At 38.9% G+C, this 25,210-nt stretch overlaps 1 protein-coding gene across 3 annotated transcripts in view; it reads right to left on the bottom strand.

The window, feature by feature from the left end:
* The window catches only part of Inpp4b (inositol polyphosphate-4-phosphatase type II B), a 748,293-nt gene that overhangs the window by 69,928 nt on the left and 653,155 nt on the right, over nt 1–25,210 (bottom strand). For all 3 annotated transcript variants that reach the window (XM_029480343.1, XM_029480345.1, XM_029480344.1), the window contains exons 19-23: nt 15,899–16,071; nt 14,628–14,751; nt 13,451–13,568; nt 9,206–9,346; nt 7,004–7,101 (exon numbers count right to left, since the gene is read on the bottom strand). In XM_029480343.1, coding sequence (XP_029336203.1) covers nt 7,004–7,101; nt 9,206–9,346; nt 13,451–13,568; nt 14,628–14,751; nt 15,899–16,071 — 654 coding nt within the window. The remainder of the gene's footprint in view (nt 1–7,003; nt 7,102–9,205; nt 9,347–13,450; nt 13,569–14,627; nt 14,752–15,898; nt 16,072–25,210) is intronic.

Raw genomic sequence — 25,210 nt, 5'->3', positions numbered from 1 at the left:
CTGGCTGTCCTGGAACTCACTTTGTAGACCAGGCTGGCTTCGAACTCAGAAATCCGCCTGCCTCTGCCTCCCGAGTGCTGGGATTAAAGGCGTGCGCCAAAGTACGTTTTACATGAGTTTTTGTTTCAGTAGTTAATGTTTCTGTATAATGTTGTCCTAAGAAGAGACTTGGTCCATATAGTCCATGCTTGGTTGAGAATAAGGTCAACTGACATGGTAAGAATAGAAAGTGCTGAGGGACTGGAGAACAGCTCAGCGGCAGAGCTCCTTAGGCTTGGTTGCAAGCAAAAAAAAGATAAAACAAAAAGTGAAAATTGAAAATAAAGTAAAAGCTCAAAGGTAAAAAACCTTTCAGCTTTCAGTAAACTACGATTTTTATAGTAGATTTATTTAAATCTCTATTTATTTCTTACTATGCATGCACACAAGTTTTGAAAAGTGCATCTAAAAACTATATACTAGGTTGAACATGATGGCTAATGCCTTTAATTGTATTACTCCGAATGTGGAAGCAGGAAGGCCACTGAGTCCAGGGTTAGCTTGAGTGAAACCTAAATCAAGGCACTAAAAGAAAGTGACAAGCATCTTTTAGTAATGATGATTGATACCAGGATTGATTTAAAGATGATAGTGAGGTAAATAGAAGTCTTTGTTTCTGAGGTTTCTTCTTCTAAAGCCATTGGGTGACCTTAGGAGCCCCATAGCAGTGAAGAGCAACCCAAACCACCTCCACACAGAATACAAAGCTTAAAGAGCTATGAACAGTCTAATTCTGGGGGCCTCCTAGAGGCGGTTCCGGGACCTCCCACAGGCATGGCAGGCTTCTCTTTCTAGAAACAGAGTGCTGCTGTGTTTCTTTCCCTGAGCTTAGTTTGGATTGTCTCACAGGGAGGTGAGGCCATCGACTCTACAGGCTTCACTTTGGCCTTCTGGTAGTGCCAATAGTCCTATTGTCTCCTCCAGAACCTCTCGGGAGGAACATGTCCTTAGAGTCCAGCTTCCACTTTCCATCTGCTCTTAAACATGTTCACCTGCCATCTTGGCAAAGGGAACATAGAAGACAGCAGCACTCTGTCTTGTTCCTGTTGCTTTGTGCCTGCCTCTATCTCTCTTACATGCACCTACCTTGTCTCTCTCACATATACTGCTGAGTTTCCTAAGCATGTGCCTTCCATTCTGTCTCCCTACATGTACCATGGATGTTCTCTCCTGAAGAGTCCATGACAGAAGGTTTTTTACACATTTTATTAAAAAATACTCTAACAGCCAGGGTGTGGTAGCATTCACCTTTAATCCCAGCACTCTAGAGACAGGAATATCTCTGAGTTCAAGACCAGCCTGGTCTACAGAGTGAGTTCCAGGGCAGCCAGGGCTACACAAAGAAACCCTGTCTCAAAAACAAAACAAAACAAAACAAAACAAAACAAAACAAACAAACAAAACAAACAAACAAACAAAAACAAAAGCAAAACCCCAACCCAAAACAAAGAAACAAAAATCCCGAAATAACAACAATAACAAAAACGAAAAACAACCCAAAAAACTTATTCTATTAAATGCTACCATTGGTTCCCAAGTCTAATTACTTCTACTTAATCCTCATTATTAATAAACGTACTTTCTCTTTCTGTTCACTTCCCGTGCATGACAGGTGTGTCATTTTTCTTATTTGACTATATTCTAAATAATTTTTCGAGTGTTGTGGGCTAAGTCTCCCATTCTCTGCACACGCAGATCTCCTTATGATGTATGGCTCCTCATTTTTCATGGGGACTGCATAGAAAACTATTCACAAAATACCTCTAAAATTAATTCTATATAAAACATCATTAGATTTGTATTTTATTTCTCTGTTTATGTCAAGGGAGATGTTGTGTAGGATGTTTCATTTTTCCTAGTGCAGAACTTAATGCTTCAATCAAGCAAAACCACACATGTCAAAAACCACCTAGGAGGAAGCAAAACAACAACAGCAAGGCCACATAGCTAAATTATACAGGAAAAATCCATCGCCCCACACAGCGACTCTTCTTCTGGAAAGGATTTGGCTTTAGTGAAGATTATCCCTTGGTTACATTGACTCACTGTCTGTAAGCTACCTTGTCATCTTCATCCTCCCTGGTGATTGACACGAAATTTTATACACTGTATCATCTCTGCTAGTGTCTGCTAAATTGAATGTGAGAGTTCCAGCAAAAGTTTCATATCTATGATGAAATATATGACAGTATTATACTTTTTCTCACTGCAAACCTGAGATTTTTTTTAAATGTATTTCATATGCCATCCTTATTGGTATAATGAATGAGGTACTGTATATGACAAGTATGTCAAATGTTTTAGGAATAGTTTGGAACAGCTACAACAAAATGTGCTCACCCTGTTTTTCTCTCTTAGCTCACAGTGCTACATCGCCCAACCTTACTGTATAAAGAAAGAAGTCCACATATGATAAATTTCAAGCAGACCTAGGTTATCATACCCCTACTGCAATTTTGATAAAAAAATAAAATGTTTGGGCATTAATGTCAGAAAAAAAAGTGTCAGTAAATTCGAGTGTGATAATTTGGCAGCTGGTCTCTTTTCCTTTAAGGAGGGAAGAACTCTTCACTGGCCCCCTTTACCAAGTTCTTGTATGCCTCTACAACGTCATGGTGACGTTCAAGCATGCAGTTCTCTGTGCAAGTGACTGAGAGCAGAGCCCTTTCTATGAAGTTATTCTTAATGCAAAAGTTAAATCCTTTAGGGAGGCAGGAACATGACAGGTTCCTGACAGCAACAAGCCCAGTGCAAAGATGAGAGTGAGCAGAAGGGTAAGCCTGCCCTGCCCACTGAAATTGCCCAGCAGATCAAAGGTGCCTGGGAATATCACAGGTAGGGCCTGGGGGAAACACTCCAAAAGATGCCCTGCCTTGCTGTCAAGGCAGAGAGTACAAACATCCGAAAACTGCAATGTATTAAAAAAAAAAAAAAAAAGCCAGGAGGAAGAAACCCACAACAGCTCAAAGGATCTGCAACAATGTATTTAAAAAAGCCAGGAGGAAGAAACCCACAACAGCTCAAAGGACCTTTTTATCAACGCTCAAGGATACATATTACTATACACATGATGTTATACATATGTTTTTGATCCCTATTAGCTGCATGAGACCAATGCTCAGCAAAGCCTGGCAAGGAGAATGAATACTCCCCGTGTAGAGACCACTGCCCACTACACCTTCCAGCGAAGGCTCTCTGTTCTCAGCTAACAGGAAGTTGAGAGTATAGGATCATTCCTGAATTTAAATGAGTATTTATTCCAATGGCATTAAGAACTTTGAACAGATTAGCTGATGATTCGCTAGACTGCTGAGCATCTCAGAAGGGCATAGGCAAGGGCTGATAGGCCCCTTTAATTCTCCATCATACTCCCACTTACTAACAACTAAAGACTAAATGTTTACTAGCATTCATAGCAGCCACTAAAAGAAAACTACATTTTTTATAGATTTCTGAATTGAGACTCTCCACTTAGCCTACATATGTCAGGGAATTAGCTGATACTTGGGGAAGATTATACTTGCTCATAATTTCCTTTATGAGTAAAAGAAAACTAAAAGCTATCTGACACTGAATGAACACTAAGGCAATTTCATCATAGCCATGATGTGACAAAAGTGGAGTATATCCACTAAGATTAATGACATCTTTGGTGAAGAAACAATTTTTTACATAGAAACCCACATAGAATTCAAACATTTCACTTGTAAGTCATTTAAAAAATGGGTTAGGAAATTAATAAGCAGCATATGCATTGTGTAATTTTTAAAGAAAGTATTGGATTTCATAAATTATTGTCCTTCAATATAAACTTCTTAAATTGACTGTAAAAACAAGTAATAGATTTTGTGCATTAAAGAGATGACCCAGAATGGTCCTATCTTCCAGAATGGTAAGTCTTGCCATTTTGGGTAATCCTGTAGCCCTTAGTCACAGTCCTAACACAACTCTTTGGCTGCCTTCTGAAATGGAGTGAGGTCCAGCTCTGCTTTGGCATGTGACATATCTACAAGAGGTATAAGCCATATGTGTTTGTGTGATTATACAGATTTCTGTTGTTGCAGAGTGCAACCACAATGACACCACCACTTGATTCTTCTGAAAATCTGATAGTTTTGCTGCAAAACATAACAAAGTGAGGGAAATCACTAAAATCTAACTAATCAAATGTAATTGGCTCAATTCAAATTAGTTCAATCTGTAGTTATAAGAATTAGTATTTGGAGTGTAGATAGAAATTATGTTGCTTTGGTAAAAAGACTATTGTGGGTTCTCTTCTAAGATCCATAACTTCCACAGATATAGGTCTCATCCCTGCATCAAAGATGTCTCCTTGAAACAGACAGAGACCATTGCAGAAAACTGCAACAGATCAAAATACTGAAAACAATTAGTGTGATAATCAGCCACAAGTTTATACATGTACAACACAGCTTCTTCAACAAAGGATCATGGCGGGAAGAAGGGGAAGATAGTAAGAGCCAGAGAAGAAAGGGAGTTTTACCTGAGACTGACTCTTCTAGAAGTGTCAGCAAAACTACATGGCCACCTAGACAAGACCTGAACAAGATATACACCAAGAGACATGCTAATGTAGAGAGAAAAAAATCTCTTGGGGTTCAATCCTTGATAAGAAATGGCAGGCAATTGAGGAATGAAAGAGGTCCCAGACTGGGTATCTTAAAACCACAGTCTGTTTCAAAATCATATATGTATAACTAACATTATAGAGATTGATCAGGTTAATTTATATTCTATCATCGATCTACCTATCTATCTAACTCTATGATAATACTGCTATATACAATATAATATATCTCTGTTTGTATTTAACAACTGAAGAAATATAGACCATGAATTTGATAGTAAGGAGATGCCTGAGAAGGAATAAAAGAGGAAAGGCAAGGCTGAAGGGATGTAACTGTATCTTAATCTCAAAGAATAAATGATGTTAAAGGCTATCATATTTTTAATAAACAATAAGTGTAATAAATTTATTTTTATATAATGAAATTTCAAGTTTCAAAGATAATTGGTTACATAGTCAGTTTTTTACACTCCATGCTTACCATCCGTAAATAATCAACCACAGATCATAAGTGTTCAAAAGCAAAACTGCATCTGTATGGAACCTGTGGTATACTTGATGTCTAAGTGGATATTCCCTATAAAAATACAGCTTAATGAACATTTCCATACTGCTTAAATTGTAATAGGCTCTTACTAGTAGAAATTATGTACTTTAATGTATTTATAGGGTGTCCAGAAGCCCTTCTCTTATGGAGATTGAGAAGACAAAACTTTAATTGGTAATATAGAAATTTTAATGTAATGTTCTTAAATCCTTTTATTAGATAAAATCATAAGACTTATATTTTATTTTATTTTAAATCTCAACCACAGTGTCCCTTTCCTCTTTTAACATTTATTCCTTCAAATAGTTTAAATTACTTGAGTATATAAGTGTTTTATATTTCATGTTAGGGAATTCTTCAGTAAGTACTTTTACTTAATTTCTCTTTAGGCGAAATGGTTGGTTTTGGTATAATAAAACCCTTCACAACCTTCCATAACCTACTTTACTTTTACTCCCTGAATAAAGAAGACATGTTAGTTCTCAAACATTAATATGAATCAGACATCACTTGGCAGCATGTGTTCAGGGAGGAGCAGGAGTCTGAAGAGCCACTGAGGACCTGCAATGCTGACTGATTCCCAGGTCTGCTGATGCTAATGGGAAAGGGAATACAGCTAATTTTCATATATCAGAGTAGACAGAAGTCATGTTGTAAATAAATGAAAATTCTGACATTACTTTGGAATGATAAGAAAAACCAAATCTTGGAGTAAAAAATAACCAATATCTAAGTCTTAGTAACTTCATTAATCACTAAAGAAAAGTAGTTTTGTTTACACGTACCAGTAACCTTAGTGGAAGTAAGAAATATACAATACAAAGTATGCTGGGTGCTAAAGAATCTCCATTGGAGGATTTTAATTTTGGGAAAATATATCTTATATGAAATACAGTAATATAAAAATCGTAACATAAATACCAGGACAGAAACTATTCTATATCTCTGCACATGGCTTCATGGGTCATTTCAGTGATATGAAATAATACTCATTGCATTATGAAAAGGCAAGTATTCTGCCACCTGTGAGTCCAAGCACCAGACACAAACAGTGAGCAAATTGCTCATAAGTTGGTGACAACTATACTTTGTGGCTTTTGGTGAAATGTAATATTTCTACTAGTTAATTTTAGTTTCTTGTTCTCATACATATCTGATGAGAATTGTACTGGAGATAGATGAAATCCTGGTCAGTCCATAAATTCAAATACCCAAGAGCTCAAGTTGAAGAAAGAGCTACCCTAGTGAATAATTGAGAGCACACATCATACATTTAAAACACGACTATCTGCTTAGATGGTTAAAATTTTCACATAAAATGGTGCAGTAAGTACACCCAATGAATTTGTCCCTTAAGTTATAAACCTTAAGATTGCATTAGAGAAATTGTAATTTATATCACTTACTGTCACACTGGAGCACTTGTATTCTATCTGACTTTCTCTTTATATTCATGTGCTATATTTCATGTGGATAAAGTATTAAAGAAAAATGATCCAGCTATTTAAGTGTTAACTGTATAAAATTTTTATTGTACTCAGTTGAGATTTCTAATTATACCTTCCATATTTCTAAATCTTGGCCTTTTCTACATTTAGTGTCCCAGCATGGACACTGGGCACACTGAGGATGGCAATCAAGGTTATGAAACAGGCTTCAGCCATGCCACCTTGGCAATCAGTCCTTTTCTCCACACAAACCCAAAGTCGCATTCACTCCACACCCCATGCTACTTTACTCACAGGCCTCTTTTGCTTAAGAGTTTTAATCAACAAATGATTGTTAATCAACAAATGACTATTAGTGATTTCTACAACCCATATACTTACAATCAGGAGGCATCTTTTCCATAAATATTGAATAATATTCTTGTACAAGTTCAAAATTTTCTTGATTAATACTTTCTTGCAAAGAAACATCTCCAAACCTAAAAATAGAAAATGAGGAATAGGAGAAGGAGGAAGAGAAGGAAGAGGAGGAAGAGGAGGAAGAGGAGGAGGAGGAGGAAGAGGAGGAGGAGGAGGAGAGGCATGGGATATAAAACAGCACCAAAATTTAATACAGCTTATCTTGTCCTTTTACATAGATGATATTTTTTATTTTTCACATTTTACACCTTGCTTGTAAGGTCACACCTCATCACAAAGAGGAAGCCCCTCCATCTCTCTCCATTTGAGATTCCCTATTCATGCCTTCACATAGATCTAGAAGAACATGTCTGGAAGTTGGGCTAGATGTCATGCTGTCCTATGCCAACTACTGAGTGCATGCTACAGTCCTCCCAAGGGAGAACTTCACCTTTGAAATCACTCTGCATGGGCCTGCAGCTGTGTGCCAGAGCTCTCCTTGCCTGCCTTCATCATGTCCGGTTTTTTCTGTATACCACTACATACATCTCTCTTCTCTTTCAGTATGTCCCACTTTCACACATAAAGTCTGTCTTTCTACCAAAGGATGTCATGCAAGTATCTCTCAATATGTACCTCCTTCCAAACCTATACATGAATTTTTCTTGGTGTCAATTGAAGTTTCAGTGCTACTCCATAACTGTAATTTTTTACTCTTATGAATCATAATGTAAATATCTGACATGCATTGTGTGTGATATGCAACCTTCAGAGTGGTCGCAACCTACAGGTTGAGAAACACTGCCCTACAAGAATGTCCCTATGATGGAATCAAATTCTTTCTTTGTCAGTTTTGTCTTTTCAACATTTTTTGGTTATTTCATGACCCAATTTCATGTTACATTTGCTGATACACTTCTTCTACAGGATGATAATCATTTCTCCCTAACTTCTACAGCTTGGCAAAGCAAGTAGTGCCTGAAAGAAGCCATGTTATGCATCTATATCAAATACAATATCCAGAAAAAAAGAAACAAACAAACAAACAAGAGAATTTCTTCAGTGTTCTCTGACTTTGCCAAATAGTGTAAGCAGCTGGAGAATTGTTGAACTAAAGATTGGTGTTCTCACAAAACTCATGCGTGGAAACCTTACCTCCAGTGTACCTGTGTCTACTGGTGTGGCCTCTGAGGAAATGACTGAGGTTAAATAAAGTGAAGGCAAGTTCTGGTCCCATGGCATTAATGTCCTTATAAAAGTGCTACCAAAAATCTCTCTACCCTTCCGGTGAGCACAGAGGAAAAAGCCTTCACCAGAGATCAATGTCCTGAAACTGGCTCAGATATCTCCAAGCCTCTTAACTATGAGGAATGATGTTTAGTTTTTTAAGCTGTCTAGTCTTTTATCTTCATGCTAGTCTAAGTTTTTCAATACAGTAAGCATTTATCTTGTAAAAATGGTCACATAAAAGACATCGTTGAGGATAAACATTAAATAGAAAGTTGTGGAGTTTATGCAGTATCTCACATGCAAGAGTTGTCTGGAGAAGACCAAGATTCTAACTCAGAATAATGGGGATCGAAGTGCAGCGAGGAAGTGTTCTGCCGGAATCGATACTATGTTGGTGTCAATGTGCTAAGCAAGGACTTCCTGCTTCCCCATCCCCCATGTTTCTGTATTCTGCAATTTTGTCATTTTTTTTCAAATCCTGTCACTCTTAAATAGTTTTCAGGTAATTAAAAGTTACAGTTTTAATTTACAAGAGACATAAAGGAAAACGAATGCTTTTAAAATGAGTGACCTCTATTGCAGTTAGAATGACACAGACGATAAAAACTAGCTTGGTTTGAGGCTCACTGGTCCTTGAAAATTCCTAGAAGCTCTTTAAAAGTCTGTAAACAGGAGAGCTAGAGGTTGCACTCTAGGTCACACTCATAGGCTGCATACACATTTTGCTATTGGTATAAATATATTTCTCAAGGTTTTGACACATTTAAATCTAATTATGCATATGTCTCCTCCATATACATTTTACTTTGTTATAAGAAACAACTTGGAAGTGTATTACTTGAAAGGAAAATGCTACACATCACATGTCTAAATTCTATACACAGAAATATGGTATTTCTCAGTCTGCAACAAAAAGAGAAAAAGAAACTCTGAGCTCCATCTTTCTCAGCCTACCTCTCAGCCAGAGTCTGCTGCTCATTGATTCCGACATTAAACAGAACGGGATACACGTGAAGCAACTGGCCTTCTTTAATCTGCATCGGGAGCGACTCAAATACTGTAGCTGGGAGCTTGACCTCCACCACATAGTGTTCACTGCAGACAGGAAGGATGGAAGAGAGAAATGGTTTAGGCTGGCTGCAGTTCGTTGGGAGGGAAACCATCAATGGATGGACTGGAATACAGCACTGACTTGGGCTTTTGTTGGTTATGTGCTTTCATTTGACTGTCCGATCACTGAAGGGATATACACCCATTTCATTGTTAAAATGCATAGCGTGTGCATTGGCAAGTACATGTGTACCTACATTCTCAGCACTGCTCTGTGTTCTATAGAAAACAGAGGGCAATTAGCTCATTTTGAAGACCCCTGGTCAAGCACAGAGGTAGTCTCAAGTCTGTTTTCATTTACTATGAGAATGAAAGCAGTCCTCCAAATATGAGGAATAATATAATGGTGGGTTTTTTTTTTCAGCATAATGAGGCTTAATAAACAAATCAATGAATAAAATTGTTATGATCTAAATGTGAACTGCCCCACACAATCTAGGGTGTTTGAGCAGTTGGTCCACAGATTGTGGCTGTGCTTTCAGAGATGGGGTAGCTGAGGATGGGGGCCACTGACTATGGGTTGGGATGCTTCATGACTATAACATCCCTGTCCCTGGTGCTCAGAGCTGTGACAGTCACAGTCAGAGGCTCTGCATCATGAAGATGTCACAGCCACACCTTCCCTTCCCGAGAGACCACATTAGCTCAGATGATGAGACGAAATAAGGCTGTCTTCCCTTCTTTTGAGGTACGTGGTCATAACGATAAGGAAAGTGACTGGCATAAGGAATTCTTTTGGTCTAGTCAGATGGATGAACCTCCCTGTTTCTGATGGCCAGATGGAAATAAAGCAGTTTAATTACTGTATATGTAATCTTAGGTATTTGTGATTCTTTGGAAAATTTTGCATAAAACTGAAACACTTTCATTAGAAAATTACATTAAGTATGATCCTAACTATACAATGATGGAAATTTAGAATCCATAAAATGAGCTCAGTAGAAGTAACTTTTTGCATCTGTTATAATTGTTATCTGATGCAGGAAAGACTTGAGTGTAGACATGTAAAGGGGTTTAGCCTAGGAACTAGAGAAAAACCATGAACTTTCAGAAGGATATGGAGTGGGCAGGACCATAATTATGACAATCCTTTCCAATGTTTAAGTAAAACATTGTGTCAAACACTATCGATCCTAGACTCACATTTGTTGGTGTTTTTCTGTTGTGTTTTGTTTTGTTTTGAGTCTGCAGCCAGGGACATTGGCAGTGCCCTACAAAGGCATACATTGTAATTTTCAATGTTTACTTGCTCTTGGTTAACTTCTAAAAGGCTGAAGTTTATTTCCAGTCTTTCAATACTGTCAAGACATGGATGAGTGGGTTCATGCTTATAACTCCCCATGTTGCACCGTTGTTGGTAATGTGTATGGCTAAGTCACATTTTAGCTTAGCAATGCACATGCTGCATCTTTCCCATTCATTCACGAGTAGACAGATTATACAGAGTATTTTTTTTTTATTGCAAAGAGTCCCATGATGAATATTTAGGTAAAAGCTTATGGATGAGCAAATGCTTTGTTTCCTCTTGGGTATATATTTAAGAACCATGGTATAAGTTTGTATTTGATTTTAAACAACCAATTAGCTATTTCCTTTATTTTTAATTAAAATGTAACTACATCATTTCCTGCTCCCCTTCTTCCTTTCCCTCCCTCCAAGCCAGATATTCCCATTACATTACTCCTTCAAAAGTTAATAGCTACTTTTTCTTCATTTTTATACATATACATATAAACATACACACACATATGGAAAATACATAAATACAACCTGCAGAGTCTATCCAGAGTTTTTTGCATGTATGCGATTTCAGGGCTGACCACTGGTGTTGGATAACCAACTAGGGTGCTCTATTTTCCTTCCTACCTGTAATGTATGAACTTCCCAGGATTTCTTTGTTGTAGCAACACTTTTTGTTATCAGAAGTCCTGAGGGTGATTTCAGTGTGAGCAAACTAATATGAACGGGCAGTTTCCACCCCTCTCCCACTGACTAGAGATACTGAGTATGGTTTCATATGCTTTTTTAAATTTTCAATTTATTTTTTACTTATTCACTTAACATTCCTCTCACTGCCTCCTCCCACAATCCTTCCCCTCTTCTCCCTCCATTTCTCTTCTGAGCTGAGTATCCCTCTACCATGACACTTCAAGTCTATGCAATGCTAGGTGCTTCCTTTCCCCCAAGGCCAGACAAGACAGCCCAGCTAGAAAAACGTATCCCAAGTGTAGGTCACAGTTTTTAGAATAGCTCCCACTCCAGTTGTTCAGGACCCACACGAAGACCAAGCTGCACACCTGCTACATATGAGTGGTGAAGCCTAGGTTCACCTCGTGCATATTCTTTGGTTGATGGTTCAGACTGAGAGCCCCAAGGGTCCAGGTTAGTTGAGTCTGTTGGTCTTCTTGTAGATTCCGATTGCCTTCAGGGACTACAATCCTTCCTCATATGCTTCTTATCATTTGTCTCTATTCAAATTTTGTCATTTTAAATTATATTTTTAATTATTATTCAGATGTGAAATGCCTAAGTACATTTTGGGAACAAGGGCTTTAAAAAGATATAATCTCTATGTGTTTTCTCACAGTTTGTGGCTTGTCTCTTCACATTCTTGGTGATATCTTTTAAAGATGTGTGCCTGAGTGTGTGTGGGTATGTGTGTGCGTGAGTGAAAGAGAGAGACAGAGAGATAGAGATACACACACACACACACACACACACACACATACACACACACACACACACACACACAGTGCCAGTGATGGGTCCCAGGCTCAGTTTTCTGGGCTAAGGATCACATCAAGGTGTCTAGGTCTAGTGGTGTGCAAGCACTTTACTAGCTAAACTTCCTTCCAGATGAGACAGCTGTTTGGGGTGACTCTGCTTAAAGCAGAGAGAATTTACCCAGAAGCAGTCCTTTGTGTTACTCGAGTCTTGCACTCCTTTGTCAAGTTCTGATCATAAACATAGCTTGAAGGATGTCCACAGTAAGAACACCCTTCTCTTTGCCTGCACAAATGGCCTGGTAAACCTCTCCTTGAATTTTGGGTGAAGTGTCAGCTCGTTACATTTGATAATAAACTTCAGAATAATGTACATAGCTGTGCTATTTTCCAGGTGTATTTGTGAACAATCTTTACTTATTTTTCCTCCTATGAATAGCAAAGGATGCATTAATATCTAGATGAGACATTTACTCTCATGGGGGCTGTGTTTTCTTTACTTATGCTACAGAGTTATCTTTCAACTACACTTGAGGGACTGACTGTTTCTTATGCACCTTTAGCATATGATTCTAATAATTACTTTATGTTTAGTCTTCTTTCCATTTTTCTCTAATGCAAGTTTACACTGTGACCTAAGACTATTTCAAAATTCAAGTAACTTCATATAGTACTTAAATATGTTAACATCAAATCAATTAAAATCTGGATGACTTTGGATTGAAACAACATTTTATATAGTATATTTCTCCTATTAGAAGTCTCTTTTTTCATACCATCATTTTTTATTATTTCTAGTACTTTGCCCATTATATTTTGACCTTAGAGCTATTTATTTCAAACCCTTCTCAGAAATGTCTCAGTCTGAAAGTGAATTGTCAAAAATGATGAAGAAAAATGGTGGAATATGCACCTGACATAAGAATATACCCTTCCTAACATGTTGCTGCATTTAACTGAATTTAATTTCAAGTCATCTCAAGAATTATGAAGCTATTAGCTGGGCAATTCCTGCAAAAGTGAAAACACCCAGAGCTTTGGTCTAGACAGTCATGAGGAGAAGTCATCCTCAGAAGCAGTCCTCATGCTGCCGCTGCTGCTACTGCTTCCGATTTTCTACATCTCACATGCATCCTCCTGTTTAACCTCAAGAGGATTCCAAACACTTAGGAGACTTCTAGGAGCTTGTCAAGACCTCCTTATAGCATGCTATCCAGGTTTATTTCCCAACCCCTCAAAAAAGAAAAAGCAAACTAAACCAAACCAAACCAAACAAAAATCCCCAACCTGAATTATCCAAGGAAACTTGTCCAAAAAACTCTGTGTCAGTGAGAAAGTCTGGGCTCTGGACATGGGCACCACTCACCGTCTCCCCGTGAGAACAGGGAGGACATCATTGGACGTGGCTTCAGTTATTTTAAATGCAACTTTCCTCAAATCTGAAATGCCGACCGCCATGTCCTCCAGCATTCCAATTTCATCACCTGCACAGGGAGAAAGGGACCTTGTTACAAAGAGACTATTAAAATAAAATGTTGGTCGCTGCTGTACCTCCCTGCTGGGATTGTCCCTAGCAGTTCAGTGAATGAGTTTAAGAAGGCAGTGAGCCCATTCAGCATACTTTCCCATTCAGCTCAGGGGGTTCATCAGTGAAGTAAGAACAGTTTCAATGGACTCCAGAAGTCAATGTTCCCTTTGAGGGAAGAAGAATGTCCAGGTTTGTTGAGAGCCTAGAGAGAGATTTCTAAACCTTTTATAAAGCAAAGTATCATTTAGACATCTTTTCATTGACAGGACTGTTAATTTATTTTTTTTTTAGAAGAATGAAAGCTGCAATGATCATTTCATCAATTGATCAATTACCTAATGCTAATTTCGTCTTCAAACTCTGAAGAATATAGCCTGGAGATACAATGAATATTCTACACTAATACAATCCAAAGAAATAGAATGTGAGTTACATAAATATCTGCAGCTTTTCTGCTGTTCATTTTTAAAAGAATAAAGTGAAACAGAGCAGCATTGATTTTAACAATATAGTGATATCATTCCAACATATACAAACTGCAGGTTCAAATGTAAAGCAATAAATATTTCTTACTGGCTAATACAAAGCACACTCTGTGCTGGATTTGAAATCTGATGTTCATGACTAGAACACATTGATTTGGGGTAGATGCATTTGAAGTCCTCCATAAACACATAGGGCTCCCATATTTGAACAGCACAGTTCTAGACACGAGGCTGCTGTGTTTAAAATCCAACGAAACCAATTTGTCAATGAGTCTCTTTATTGAAAAAATAACCAGATAGCTGCTCAAAAGTCCACTCTGAAAAATTCCACAATTCAATTTTCAAAATGTAGTATGAATCCAAAAGAAACCCCAAGGGTGAATGGGTATAAAACTTAGAAGCTGATTTATTTCTGTAATGCTTGGTACAGGAAAGGTTCACTTTTTACTTTTGATGCTATTTGAAAAAGAGGGAAGTATTATCACTCTAAGTAGCAATAGGATTGTAATATAAACTCATGCAATACTTACTGTAAGTACTTAGCAGTCCTTCGTACTGTACTATCAAGCCCACTGTATGAAGCTGCTGTAGGAAGCCAGGGTCATGCAAACTTGTATGTAATTTGATGATAAAACCACAAACCAATCCAGCAAGCTGAGAAAAGAAACCATTCAAGAAATTTACTAGGGTCAGCAAACTTATCACTTCAGTTTTTAAATATCTTCAGACTTTTGAGACATCACAGATTTAATTAAAATTCTTCAAGCATATATAACAAAGCTGCTAAAGTTGGCACATATTTATTAAAATAAATTGATGGTCTTTGATCTAGAGCAGCATTGTCAAAAGGCTTTGGAAGACAGAATTGGAAGGAAGGTAGAGTTAGATAAATGGATTTCAGAATCATGGTAGAAAGCCTTTGAATTGTATGTCTACCATCTATAACCATGGCACCATTAAACGTTCTTAAGATTTTTTAAATTATGCTATTATTTTGTTTTTGCACGTGTGACTAGAGTCACTAAAAGCAAATCATTAATAAGCAGGATTAAGAGGGAGTTCAATGTCTGGTTAGCTCTCTCTGCCACTGGACCACTAATGACATCGTGCACTGGCAATGGGGCAATTTGGTTAAAATCTCCCCTTTGCATAGACTGCTTACAAAGTGAAGAATTGCTGTCTCCTTCCCTTCATGCTTCATGTACTTGACCTCTGAAAGTGAATTGTGGAGTGGAGAAAGGGGAGAGAAAGAAATGCAAAAAGCACTGCACTAGTGGTAGACCTGGTCTTAGAGTCATGATTAGGTTGGATATAGCCAAAGCAGGTGATTGTGCAAGCTCTTATGAACAAATCTTACAGCCCTGCAAACATCTTTTATAAATGAAAGGAGAGACCAATGTGAAACCCTGCCCTGAGATTTATGAGGAAGCCAAATAAATAAGGAGTTATATGCAAATGCTCCCTTCAGTGAGTTCTTGGCCATCACCTGCAGTGCAAGGTGACAGTCCCTTCCTTTTCACCTTTAGGCAGTCCCAGGGGAATGATACAAGGAACCACTGTATCCTCCTCACAGACTCCATCCACTGTTCAAAAAAAATATGCATCTTTTCCATGAAGAAATACCAACAGTTCAGAAATTGTTCATGATCTAGTCAGCCTATTTATTTATATAAACAAAACAGGGTACCAGAATTCCGAAAAGGATCTTTAAAAATAAAGCCAAGTGAAGAGCTTAACCCCCACCAAGGACAGAGCATTAGCAATTCAACAGTGTTCTGTACACACATCAAGGGGCACTCACCGCCTGACTGAAGACAATGTCTCTTCTCAGAGTCAGCATCAAACACTGGGGCAGACTGTAGGCCAGTTCCTGAAGCAGTACAAATGTCAGGGATTGCTTTGCTCGGTTCACCACTTCTCCCATGCACTCCTTCAAGGTAAGGATGAGTGGGTGCAGCTGTTCATACCAGTCCTCTGTGGCAGGGCATATGGAGAAAGAACAGCAGGAAAGATGAGAAGGAGGCTTTGAGTATAGAACCAATATGTTCCATAAACGTGTACCTCTCAGTGTTTCCATGACCTTGCTCCTATCAATGATTCATGAAGAATAGGGTTGAAAATTTCTAAGTCCAGTGATTTCGCTGAATTCAAGTCTACAGCCAGTCTCCTGTTGTAGCTAGATGTGTGTCATATAAGGCCATAGGCTGCCTTTCTACTTCACTCTTCTCTGAGGTCAGCACTCCCTGTCTGTCTGTTAATGATGCACCAATTTCTTCCTATGCTGGAGACAGATTTTTTTTGCTGGATTTCTCCCAAAGATTTCATAGAAACGTGGCCATCAATTCAGCTTTTCTCCCATGGTGGCTCATCTGACATCAATCTTCCCCTTTTTGTGCCCATCATGCAATGTTATCCTTAGGTTTGATCCCTGCTCTCTCCCTAACTTACTCCCTTCTTGTCTCTATCATTCTCAGATCCTGTCCTTCCTCTGCAGTGTGGATGGGAACTTTTCAGTCAGTCTGAATTCCATTTTGTTGCTTTCCTCTCCTTATTCAAATCATATAAAGCAACAAAAGCTAAGCAAGTAAAACCATCACATGTAGTATAACTCAGAATTTATGAAGCATCCTCCACCTCTGCACACTTGTTCTAGTACCACCTTAGAAAAAAAATCATTTGCAGGGTAGAAAGATGGCTCACAGATTAAGAGCAGTAGCTGGTCTTCCAGAGGTCCTGAGTTCAATTCCCAGCAACAATATTGTGGCTCATAACCATCTATAGATCTGGTGCCCTCTTCTTGCCTGCAGACATACATGCAGGCAGAACACTGTATATGGAATTAATAAATAAATCTAAAAAAGGAAGAAAGAATGAAAAAAGAAAGGAAGGAAGGAGGGAAGAGAGGGAAGGAGGGAGGGGGGAGTAAGGAAGGAAGGAAGGAAGGAAGGAAGGAAGGAAGGAAGGAAGGAAGGAAGGAAGGAAGGAAGGAAGGAAAAGAAGAAAGAAAATTGTGGCTGGAGAGATGGCTCACTGGTTAAGAGCACCGACTGCTCTTCCAGAGGTCCTAAGTTCAATTCTCAGCAACTACATGGTGACTCACAATCATCTGTAATAGAATTCGATGCCCTCTTCTGGTGTGTCCGGCGACAGTGGCAGTATACTCATATACATAAAATAAATAAATAAATCTTTTTTTAAAAAATGTTTGCTATGTTGAGTTCTAAGTGTATCAAATTATCTCCCAGTATGCTCTACTTTCTCACTCTAGGGACTTTGAAGATAGTCTCTTCTAGAAATGTTCTTTTCTCTACTTCTCTTTCTGATGGTTTATCTTCTCTGGAAACTTAGGTTGGAACCTCTGTCCTAGAAGAAGCTGCCTCTCTCCCTCCCTCCTTGTGTTTGTCTTTCCCAAGGCATGGGTGCCTATGTCCCTCTTCACTCCGATATTGTGTGGGAATACTTTTGAAGAAGAAGCTCAGCAAGGGAGAGGAATTTCAGTTTTTAATCACTAAATCCCCAGAAACTAGAACAGGGCTAGCTTTTAGCAGACACCAAAATTGTCAAGGAATGGGACAATTTATGACAAAATTGTTTATGTTTTTGTAAAAAGCAAGCATATATGAAAAAGTCAAACTTTTGACATTATTAGAATTCCAAATAGGGATTTTAGAGAATGGTGTGTGTGCGTGTGTGTGTGTGTGTGTGTGTGTGTGTGTGTACACGTGTGCACATAGGTGTACAGGTATGTGTGCCTCTGCCCCTGTGTAGAGACACTAATGCATTTTCCTCCATTGCTCCTATCTTTTATTTTTATTTTGAGATAGTCTCAAACGGAACCTGAAACTTACCCACTGGCTAAAACCTCTGGCCAATGAGCTTCGGGCTCTGTCCTTTCTCTCTGCTTTCCATTGTTAAAACTAGGAGTGTACTTCACCATGCTTGGCCTTTTTCTTGGATACTGATTGGTTGAATTTTGTTTTATACATTTTACTTAGTGAAGAAGGAGTGACAGGGTTGGATCCAACTCAGGCCTTTGCAAATCACACACATTACTCAGTGAGCTATCTCTCTAGCACCAATCTCTCTCTCTCTCTCTCTCTCTCTCTCTCTCTCTCTCTCTCTCTCTCTCTCTCTCTCTCTCTCTCTCTCTCTCTCTCTCTCTCTCTCTCAATTTATCATTCTATTCGTTTACATCTCAAATGATATCCCACTTCCTAGTTACACTTCCCCCAGCTCCCACATCCTACATCCACTCTCTCCCCCTCCCTTTGCCTCTATAAGGGTGCTCCCCCCATTCCTACTGCACAACTCCAGCATCCACCTACACTGGGGCATCAAACCTCCACAGGAACAAGGGCCTCCCCTCCCATTGATGTCAGACAAGGCCATCCTTTGATATATATATATATATATATATAGTCATGGATCCCTCCAGGTACACTCCTACCCTCCGTGGTTAGTGGTTTAGTCTCACAGTCAAAATGTCTGCACCATGTCCTCTGCATATTTATTCTAGTTTTCATTTTAGTATTATTTTTATCAGACTCCTGAGTGTGTGAGTGGTTAAGTCTCTCATTCTTGTGCCTTCTCACTGGTTTCTTTTCCTCCTGTTGGTTTGTCTTGCCCAACTTCAATGTGATGGTTGTTGTTGTTTTATTATATTTAATTTGTTATGGTTTGTTATTATTCCTTAAAAGTCTGTTCTTTTCTAATGAGAGACAGAAAGGGGGTGGGTGCAGATGGTCAGGCAGGTGGGAAGGACCTAGGAGGAGTAGAGGGAGGGAAAATTGTAATCAGGATATATCTATGGAAAAATATTTTCAATAATAGGAAAAAATAAAAACCAGTTAGAATACTTACATGTCTAGATTTCTAATATGTATCAACTATATAATTATGAATCTGACATATGATTTATGAACAAATTGTACTGTATTTTAATTTACTTAGAGAACGAAGAGTTGAGAAATATTAAATACAGATTTGGGGTTTGTGACATTCTATAAAAATCTAAATAAATTAAAGTTGGATTGACAAATACAACATAACATAAATGATGGAAGATTAAAAAAATTAATTATCAAGTAGGTTTGTGATAACATCATATTCACAGAACAACAAGGTCAGTTTTCAGGTAAGACCTTGAAAAAACAGTAAAGAATGATAAAAATGAATCATGTGAGGGCTGTGCTGCATTTACTATTATTTATTTGCTGTTGTGATAATATAAACTAAATGACCTAATTCAAATGGTTGATGAAATAATGAATGACCTCAAGCTTCACAAAGAGAGAAATGCTACAGTATAAAACAATGCATTATGTTTCATCTTTCCAAGAGGTATTGTAGACTTAAGTGTTAGTATTAAGGGAAAAGAAAACACTAGAAAAGGAGAAATTCAAAGAAAGCTTATTACAGCTGGTTTCATTTGACAAAGAGTCTGCTTATGCTTCAGGGTGAAATATGAACAGTGATTCAACTGAAAGGATTAATTCTTATACCATTGACTATATAAGAAAATGGGAAAAATGACTTATTTTTGAGTAAATAACATTTCAGGTGCCAATAAACAATGCTCTGTGTTACCATATATCTTCCATACTTAAAATTTGTATATCCCATCCTCTCTCATTCTGTACCTGTTATCCTCAATATGAAAAAGTAGTTGTGTGTGTGTGTGTGTGTGTGTGTGTGTTGACATACACACACCCTTACATATTAAAACACTAGGAAAAGACAGTTCTGATAAGTTTACTCATACTTCAATGTTGAAAATTAACTACAAACATGTTCTGTCCTGTGATTGGTTCTGTATGTTTGAGGTCCCACTGTGTAATTATCAGGCAGAAAATACAGCTTTTGTGCAGTAGGTGGAGCTGCTTTATCAGGCTGAAGTAGAACTACTTTGTCACTCATTTAATTCAAGAATGAATAAAACATTGTCCTTGTTATATTTGCATAGTTCTCAAAGAACATGTATCTATTGCTTAAGCACCTTGAATCACACTCTCCCATGCCAAAGGGCTAATAGCTTGTGCAGGGGTGTGATGTGCTCTTTCTACTTTGAAAACAAAAAGTGTATAGGTTTTTGTCCTTGAATGAGCTTGTCAATTCAAGTGAAATACAGCTGTTTGCTTTTCTTAAAGGTTTTGGAAAGTGGAAGCTTCACAGGCCACTTATAAGCTTCAGAATGAGAGAGTGTGGGATAGAGGAAAGTAGAAGAGAGAGGGAAGGGGTGGAAACAAAAGAGAAAAAGATAGAGACCATTTCTAGTTTTACTAGAATAGGGTTAGAAATACAACGGTACTCTAAACTGAAGAGAAGTAAGAGGCGCTTCTCTCACTAGCAACATTCCAGCATCTCCATTTAATACCACACATTCTATAAAAAAAGTGACTATATACTTATGATTATAATCTAAGAAAAATGAGAATATAGAAGACAGTTATAATTGAAGAGTTGGAAGTGTTTGAGCATGGTAAGATGACTTGAGGAAGACAGTATGCTTTCTATGGAGACACACAAGGCATCAAGGAAGGTAACAGATATGTATCTTTTATAAAGAGAAACTATCAGCTCTGCCAGTAGTTAAAGGAACTGACCCAGCCAACTGCAATGACTACAGGTTTCTTTCCTATGTTAACATCCACTGCACTCTGCAAATCCCAAGTTCTGACATGAGCACCTTAGGCTATGGAGGGCCAGAGAGAGGCAGAGTCCAGATCATAAATGGTCTTCCTACTATGAAGGCCATGAACATTTCATGGCCTTCTTACAAGGAGCAAAATATCCTTCCATTTTCTTGTTAAAGCTGATGATTGTTTGGGGGGAAAGAGCTCACTCTTCTCACATTGGTGTCATGTCCTTCCATAGTCCCCCATTTGCATGGTGGCTGTTTTGTGCTTCACACAAAACCATCTCTTTTTACATTGTGGTCAAAGTAAAAATCTATGCATGCACTCACATGTACTTTCCTGAGTTTAATTTTTTTCCACTTTACACATGTATATGACCACACATGTATGATCATGTGTATACGTGGGAAAACACATTGGTAAGCATAGCAGCTGTGCTTGCATCATGGTTTGCCACCACATCAGTACCTCATAGTTCATCACCTTGGCAGTCCCTGAATTGTAGTTCTTTCATGGGCTTCCTTCAGCAGCAGATGAAAACATGAAGAGAATGTTTTAGTATCTTCATAAAAACTTGCTGAGACTCCTTAACCCTGAGACCAACAAGCAGAATTTTTCCTCAGGAAAACATAAAATGCATGTGGCTTAGCTGAGATTTTCCTGAGCTCTGTGATGGGACCTGGAAGCCATCCAGGCAGATCTCTGCTTCCCAGCCTTTTACAGCCTTCTCTAATGTATTCAAGTGAAACTAGCTAAAGGATTCAAAGGATGACTGCTGGGTGCCCTCCCTCCCCTCCACACACCATCTATTTCCTGTACAGGATGTCCGTGTCCTCTGAGCTCAATGGCTCTTATGTTACTCGGGAGAAAAATAAAAGGGCCATGTAGCAACCAACTGTAGCGTGGTATAATGCTGTCCTGCCAATTTCTGAGCCATTTTCTTCTCAGGTATTTGATTTTTCTCTCCTCATTTAAAATAATTAACTCCACAAAAGCATGTAGACGTTCTTAATTTTGGGATCACAACTTTTCAGATATGGTGGGGGGCGGGGGGGGAAGCTAAAAGATCTAATAGCCACTAAATGCCCTATGAAGAGCCGAGAGATGTCTCAGCTCTGTTCATTTTCTCATGAATTTCTATGAAGGGGAACAGCTGAAGTAGCTCCAAAGGAAGCTGACAAAATGCCCAATGGTTTGAGGTAAACACAAACCAATCTGTATCCAACATGTGTTTTATATTATACACAAATCTCACTTAATACCAAAATGAAAACACCTTCATGGTTGGGTGTTGAGGACAGGAGATGGGGATGGGGATCTACACTCTTAGAATGTCCCTTTCAAAAACTCACATGCTATGCCAGCATAGATACAGCTCTTTCTGAGCCCCTCTGTGTGAGCATGTGTTGAAAATTCAACTTTTCGGTGTGCACACGTGAACAGTATTCTAGTCATCAATATGAGCGTGGGAGGGTAAATTACTGGGGAGCACAAGGTACAGCGAGTTTCTTTGTGTGAGTCAATACATGTGGCCAACGTTAATCATAAGCCTAGACACCGGCCCTCTTGAGGCCTTAATCTAGACATATCCTAAGGGGAAAATAGAGAAAGCAGGTTAAATCCTGACAGCAATAGGCATCTGAGGAAAAGGATCGTGTGCTGGGGTCTGGCTGCTTCAAAGTTATTTCTGCAGGCTGAGGGTGTTCTCTTCCTGTTCTCGCCTTTATGATTCATTTCCTAACTGTGGGCCAGGAATTGAAAACTCAATTTGCATTTATCTTACCCTAACAAATACTGATTTGGCTTCCTTACATTACTTACTGTATTGGTCAAAATACAATGACTTAGAAAAGAGCAAAGTTCTATCTATGTTGCCTAAAAGCTTTGAAATATCTAGTCCCAGGCCGACTAAATCCATTACTCTATGGTGGGCTTCCTTGTGACAATGACAGAAAGTATGGGTGAAGTACATTGCTCATTCCATAGCTAGAAGGCTAAAGAGGAAAATGGAGAGAGTGATTCTCCAAACACCCTAGGGGCCAAATCCCTAATAACTTAAATACTTCTCATGGGGTCTGATCTCCTGGAGACTCCATCACCTCCCAGGAGTGGTGCACTAAGGATCAAGCCTTTAACAAATAGCAGAGATTCAGATCCAAGCCACAGAGCTACTCCTTTGCTTTCACACAGTCACCTTGAGAGATGTGATTTCATTAGGTCACAATGATCCTATCTTGTGTTTTGATGAGTGTAATGATATTTGTACCACACTGCTCCTAACCTGAGATGACTCAGATAAGCTGAGAAGTAGGAATTTGATGCAATAAATGCTGCCCATTATACTGATCTATTTTCTAGAAATGTCACTACTGTGCTGCATGGTGAGGGCATCTGCATGCCAAGACACATTCCTGGAGTCCAGAAAACATCTGTGTGTTGTGCTCTCTCCTGGATGTGAGTTTCAGGGATTGAAACCCAACTGGCCTGGAATTCACCATACCACTGAGGTGTCTATCTATCCATGTGCTTGCTAATGGTGAAATTCAATGTAGATGAATAGATGGGCCTAAGGTTATTAAATCAAATACCTGGAGCCTCCCCAAACTTTCCTGACAGAAGGACAGCCTCTAGCATGAGCTCAATCAGAACAGACAGGTGTCAGACAGACTAAGAGGAAAAAGACAAAAGCCTAGTGGAATGAATGGGCTTCTCTCAGCTTCGCGGCTGCCATTACATGGGCCACTCAGCTTCAGCATGCCTGGGTCATCATTGCAGGCTGCAATTGATAAAATTGTGATCCAAAGTACAATTCTCTTCCTTTAACTTGTTTTACCAGGTATTTTTTCTCCAAAGGAACAAGAAAAGTAACTAAGATAGCAGCGATAGTGGATGTTAGCCAATGGGGACCTTGCATGATGTCATCAAAGTAGGAGGAAAGAATAGAGGAAGGTAGAGGTGAGGAGAAAACAAGATAGGCCATATTATAAATGACAGGAGACACAAGTTAAGGAAAAGTCTAGAAATAATGACTATCAGAGCAAATGGAAGCTGTGGCTGTGAGGAAGCCTCTGGAAGCTAAGGCTGGGAGGGAGGCTCTGGAAGCTATGGCTGGGAGGGAGCTTCTGGAAGCCATGGCTGGGAGGAACCTATGAATGCATGTCCTTCTCCTGTTTTCCCCACATGGCAGTATTCAAGCAAAGGACAAAACAACATCTTAAAATATAATCACTCTACTGTCCTCTGGGGTAAGCGACTGTTCTTGTCAACTTTTAGATGAATTAGAAATGAGCATACTCTCAGTCCAAGACAAATGAGCAGCAGAACAGAGGCCACTTTCGCTCTTGTCGAGGGACCCTGTTTGTTTAAACCTTGACAGGCTGAGAAGAGTGTTATAAAATTCCATTCTTGCTCTTAGACAACCAGCAAAGGAGCTGCATAAGCTAAAACACTAGCTAAACTTTTCACTTCACCGTCTTCAATGAAAGAAGCAGGAGTGAGTGGGTTGGGGAGCAAGGCGAGAGGGGAGGGGATAGGGGATTTTCAGAGAGGAAAATAGGAAAGGGGATAACATTTGAAATGTAAGTAAAGAAAATATCTAATAAAAATTAAAAATGAAAAAATAACAACAAAAAATAATCTGCTAAGACCATTTCCAGCAACTGCATCTGTTCATCATGCTAGCTCTGCATCTGTTACAGCCCCGAAGCTTTGAATCCAGGTTGCGCTGGACCAAGAAGAGTCACAGATTCACATTTCTCAGTCTTATTTTGCCTGTGGCTATAAATAAACTCAAGTCTTGTGACTGTAGTCTCCATGTAGGTTGAGTAGTCGAAGCAAGCTCCAGAGGTCATGGATCAGACAGAAATGACTATACTGTCTATATTACATAGTTGTTGTCATTTCAATAGCAGCATATAAAGTTGGGAAGGCAGCACCAGTGGATGCTGTGTTGACTAAGTTAGAATCCTGTAAGCTAGAAGAAGGAAATAACTACATTTTCACCCTACATTTAATAATATATATGCAATGGTTTTTTTGTTATGTTTTCTTTAATCAATGTTCTAGGCTAGTGGAATATAGTATCCAATATTAGTCTTTCTTTATACATATAAAAATAGAACATTATACATAGATTAAATTGACTAATGTTTGCAAGACCAAGGGGCCTCTCTTCCCAATAATGGCCGACTAGGCCATCTTCTGATACATAGGCAGCTAGAGACACGAGCTCCGGGGGGGTACTGGTTAGTTCATATTGTTGTTCCACCTATAGGGTTGCTGACCCCTTTAGCTCCTTGGGTACGTTCCCTAGCTCCTCCATTGGGAGCCCTGTGTTCCATCCAATAGCTGACTGTGAGCATCCACTTCTATATTTGCTAGACCCCGGCATATCCTCACAAGAGACAGCTATATCAGAGTCCTTTCAGCAAAATCTTGCTGGCGTATGCAATGACAAGCCCCTGACAAGGCTGGGGCTG

The sequence above is a fragment of the Mus caroli genome, chromosome 8 (genome assembly GCF_900094665.2).
Source record: "Mus caroli chromosome 8, CAROLI_EIJ_v1.1, whole genome shotgun sequence".
Lineage (NCBI taxonomy): Eukaryota > Metazoa > Chordata > Mammalia > Rodentia > Muridae > Mus > Mus caroli.
Note: the sequence above shows the minus strand (reverse complement) of the source record. Positions and strands in the feature narration are given on the sequence as shown.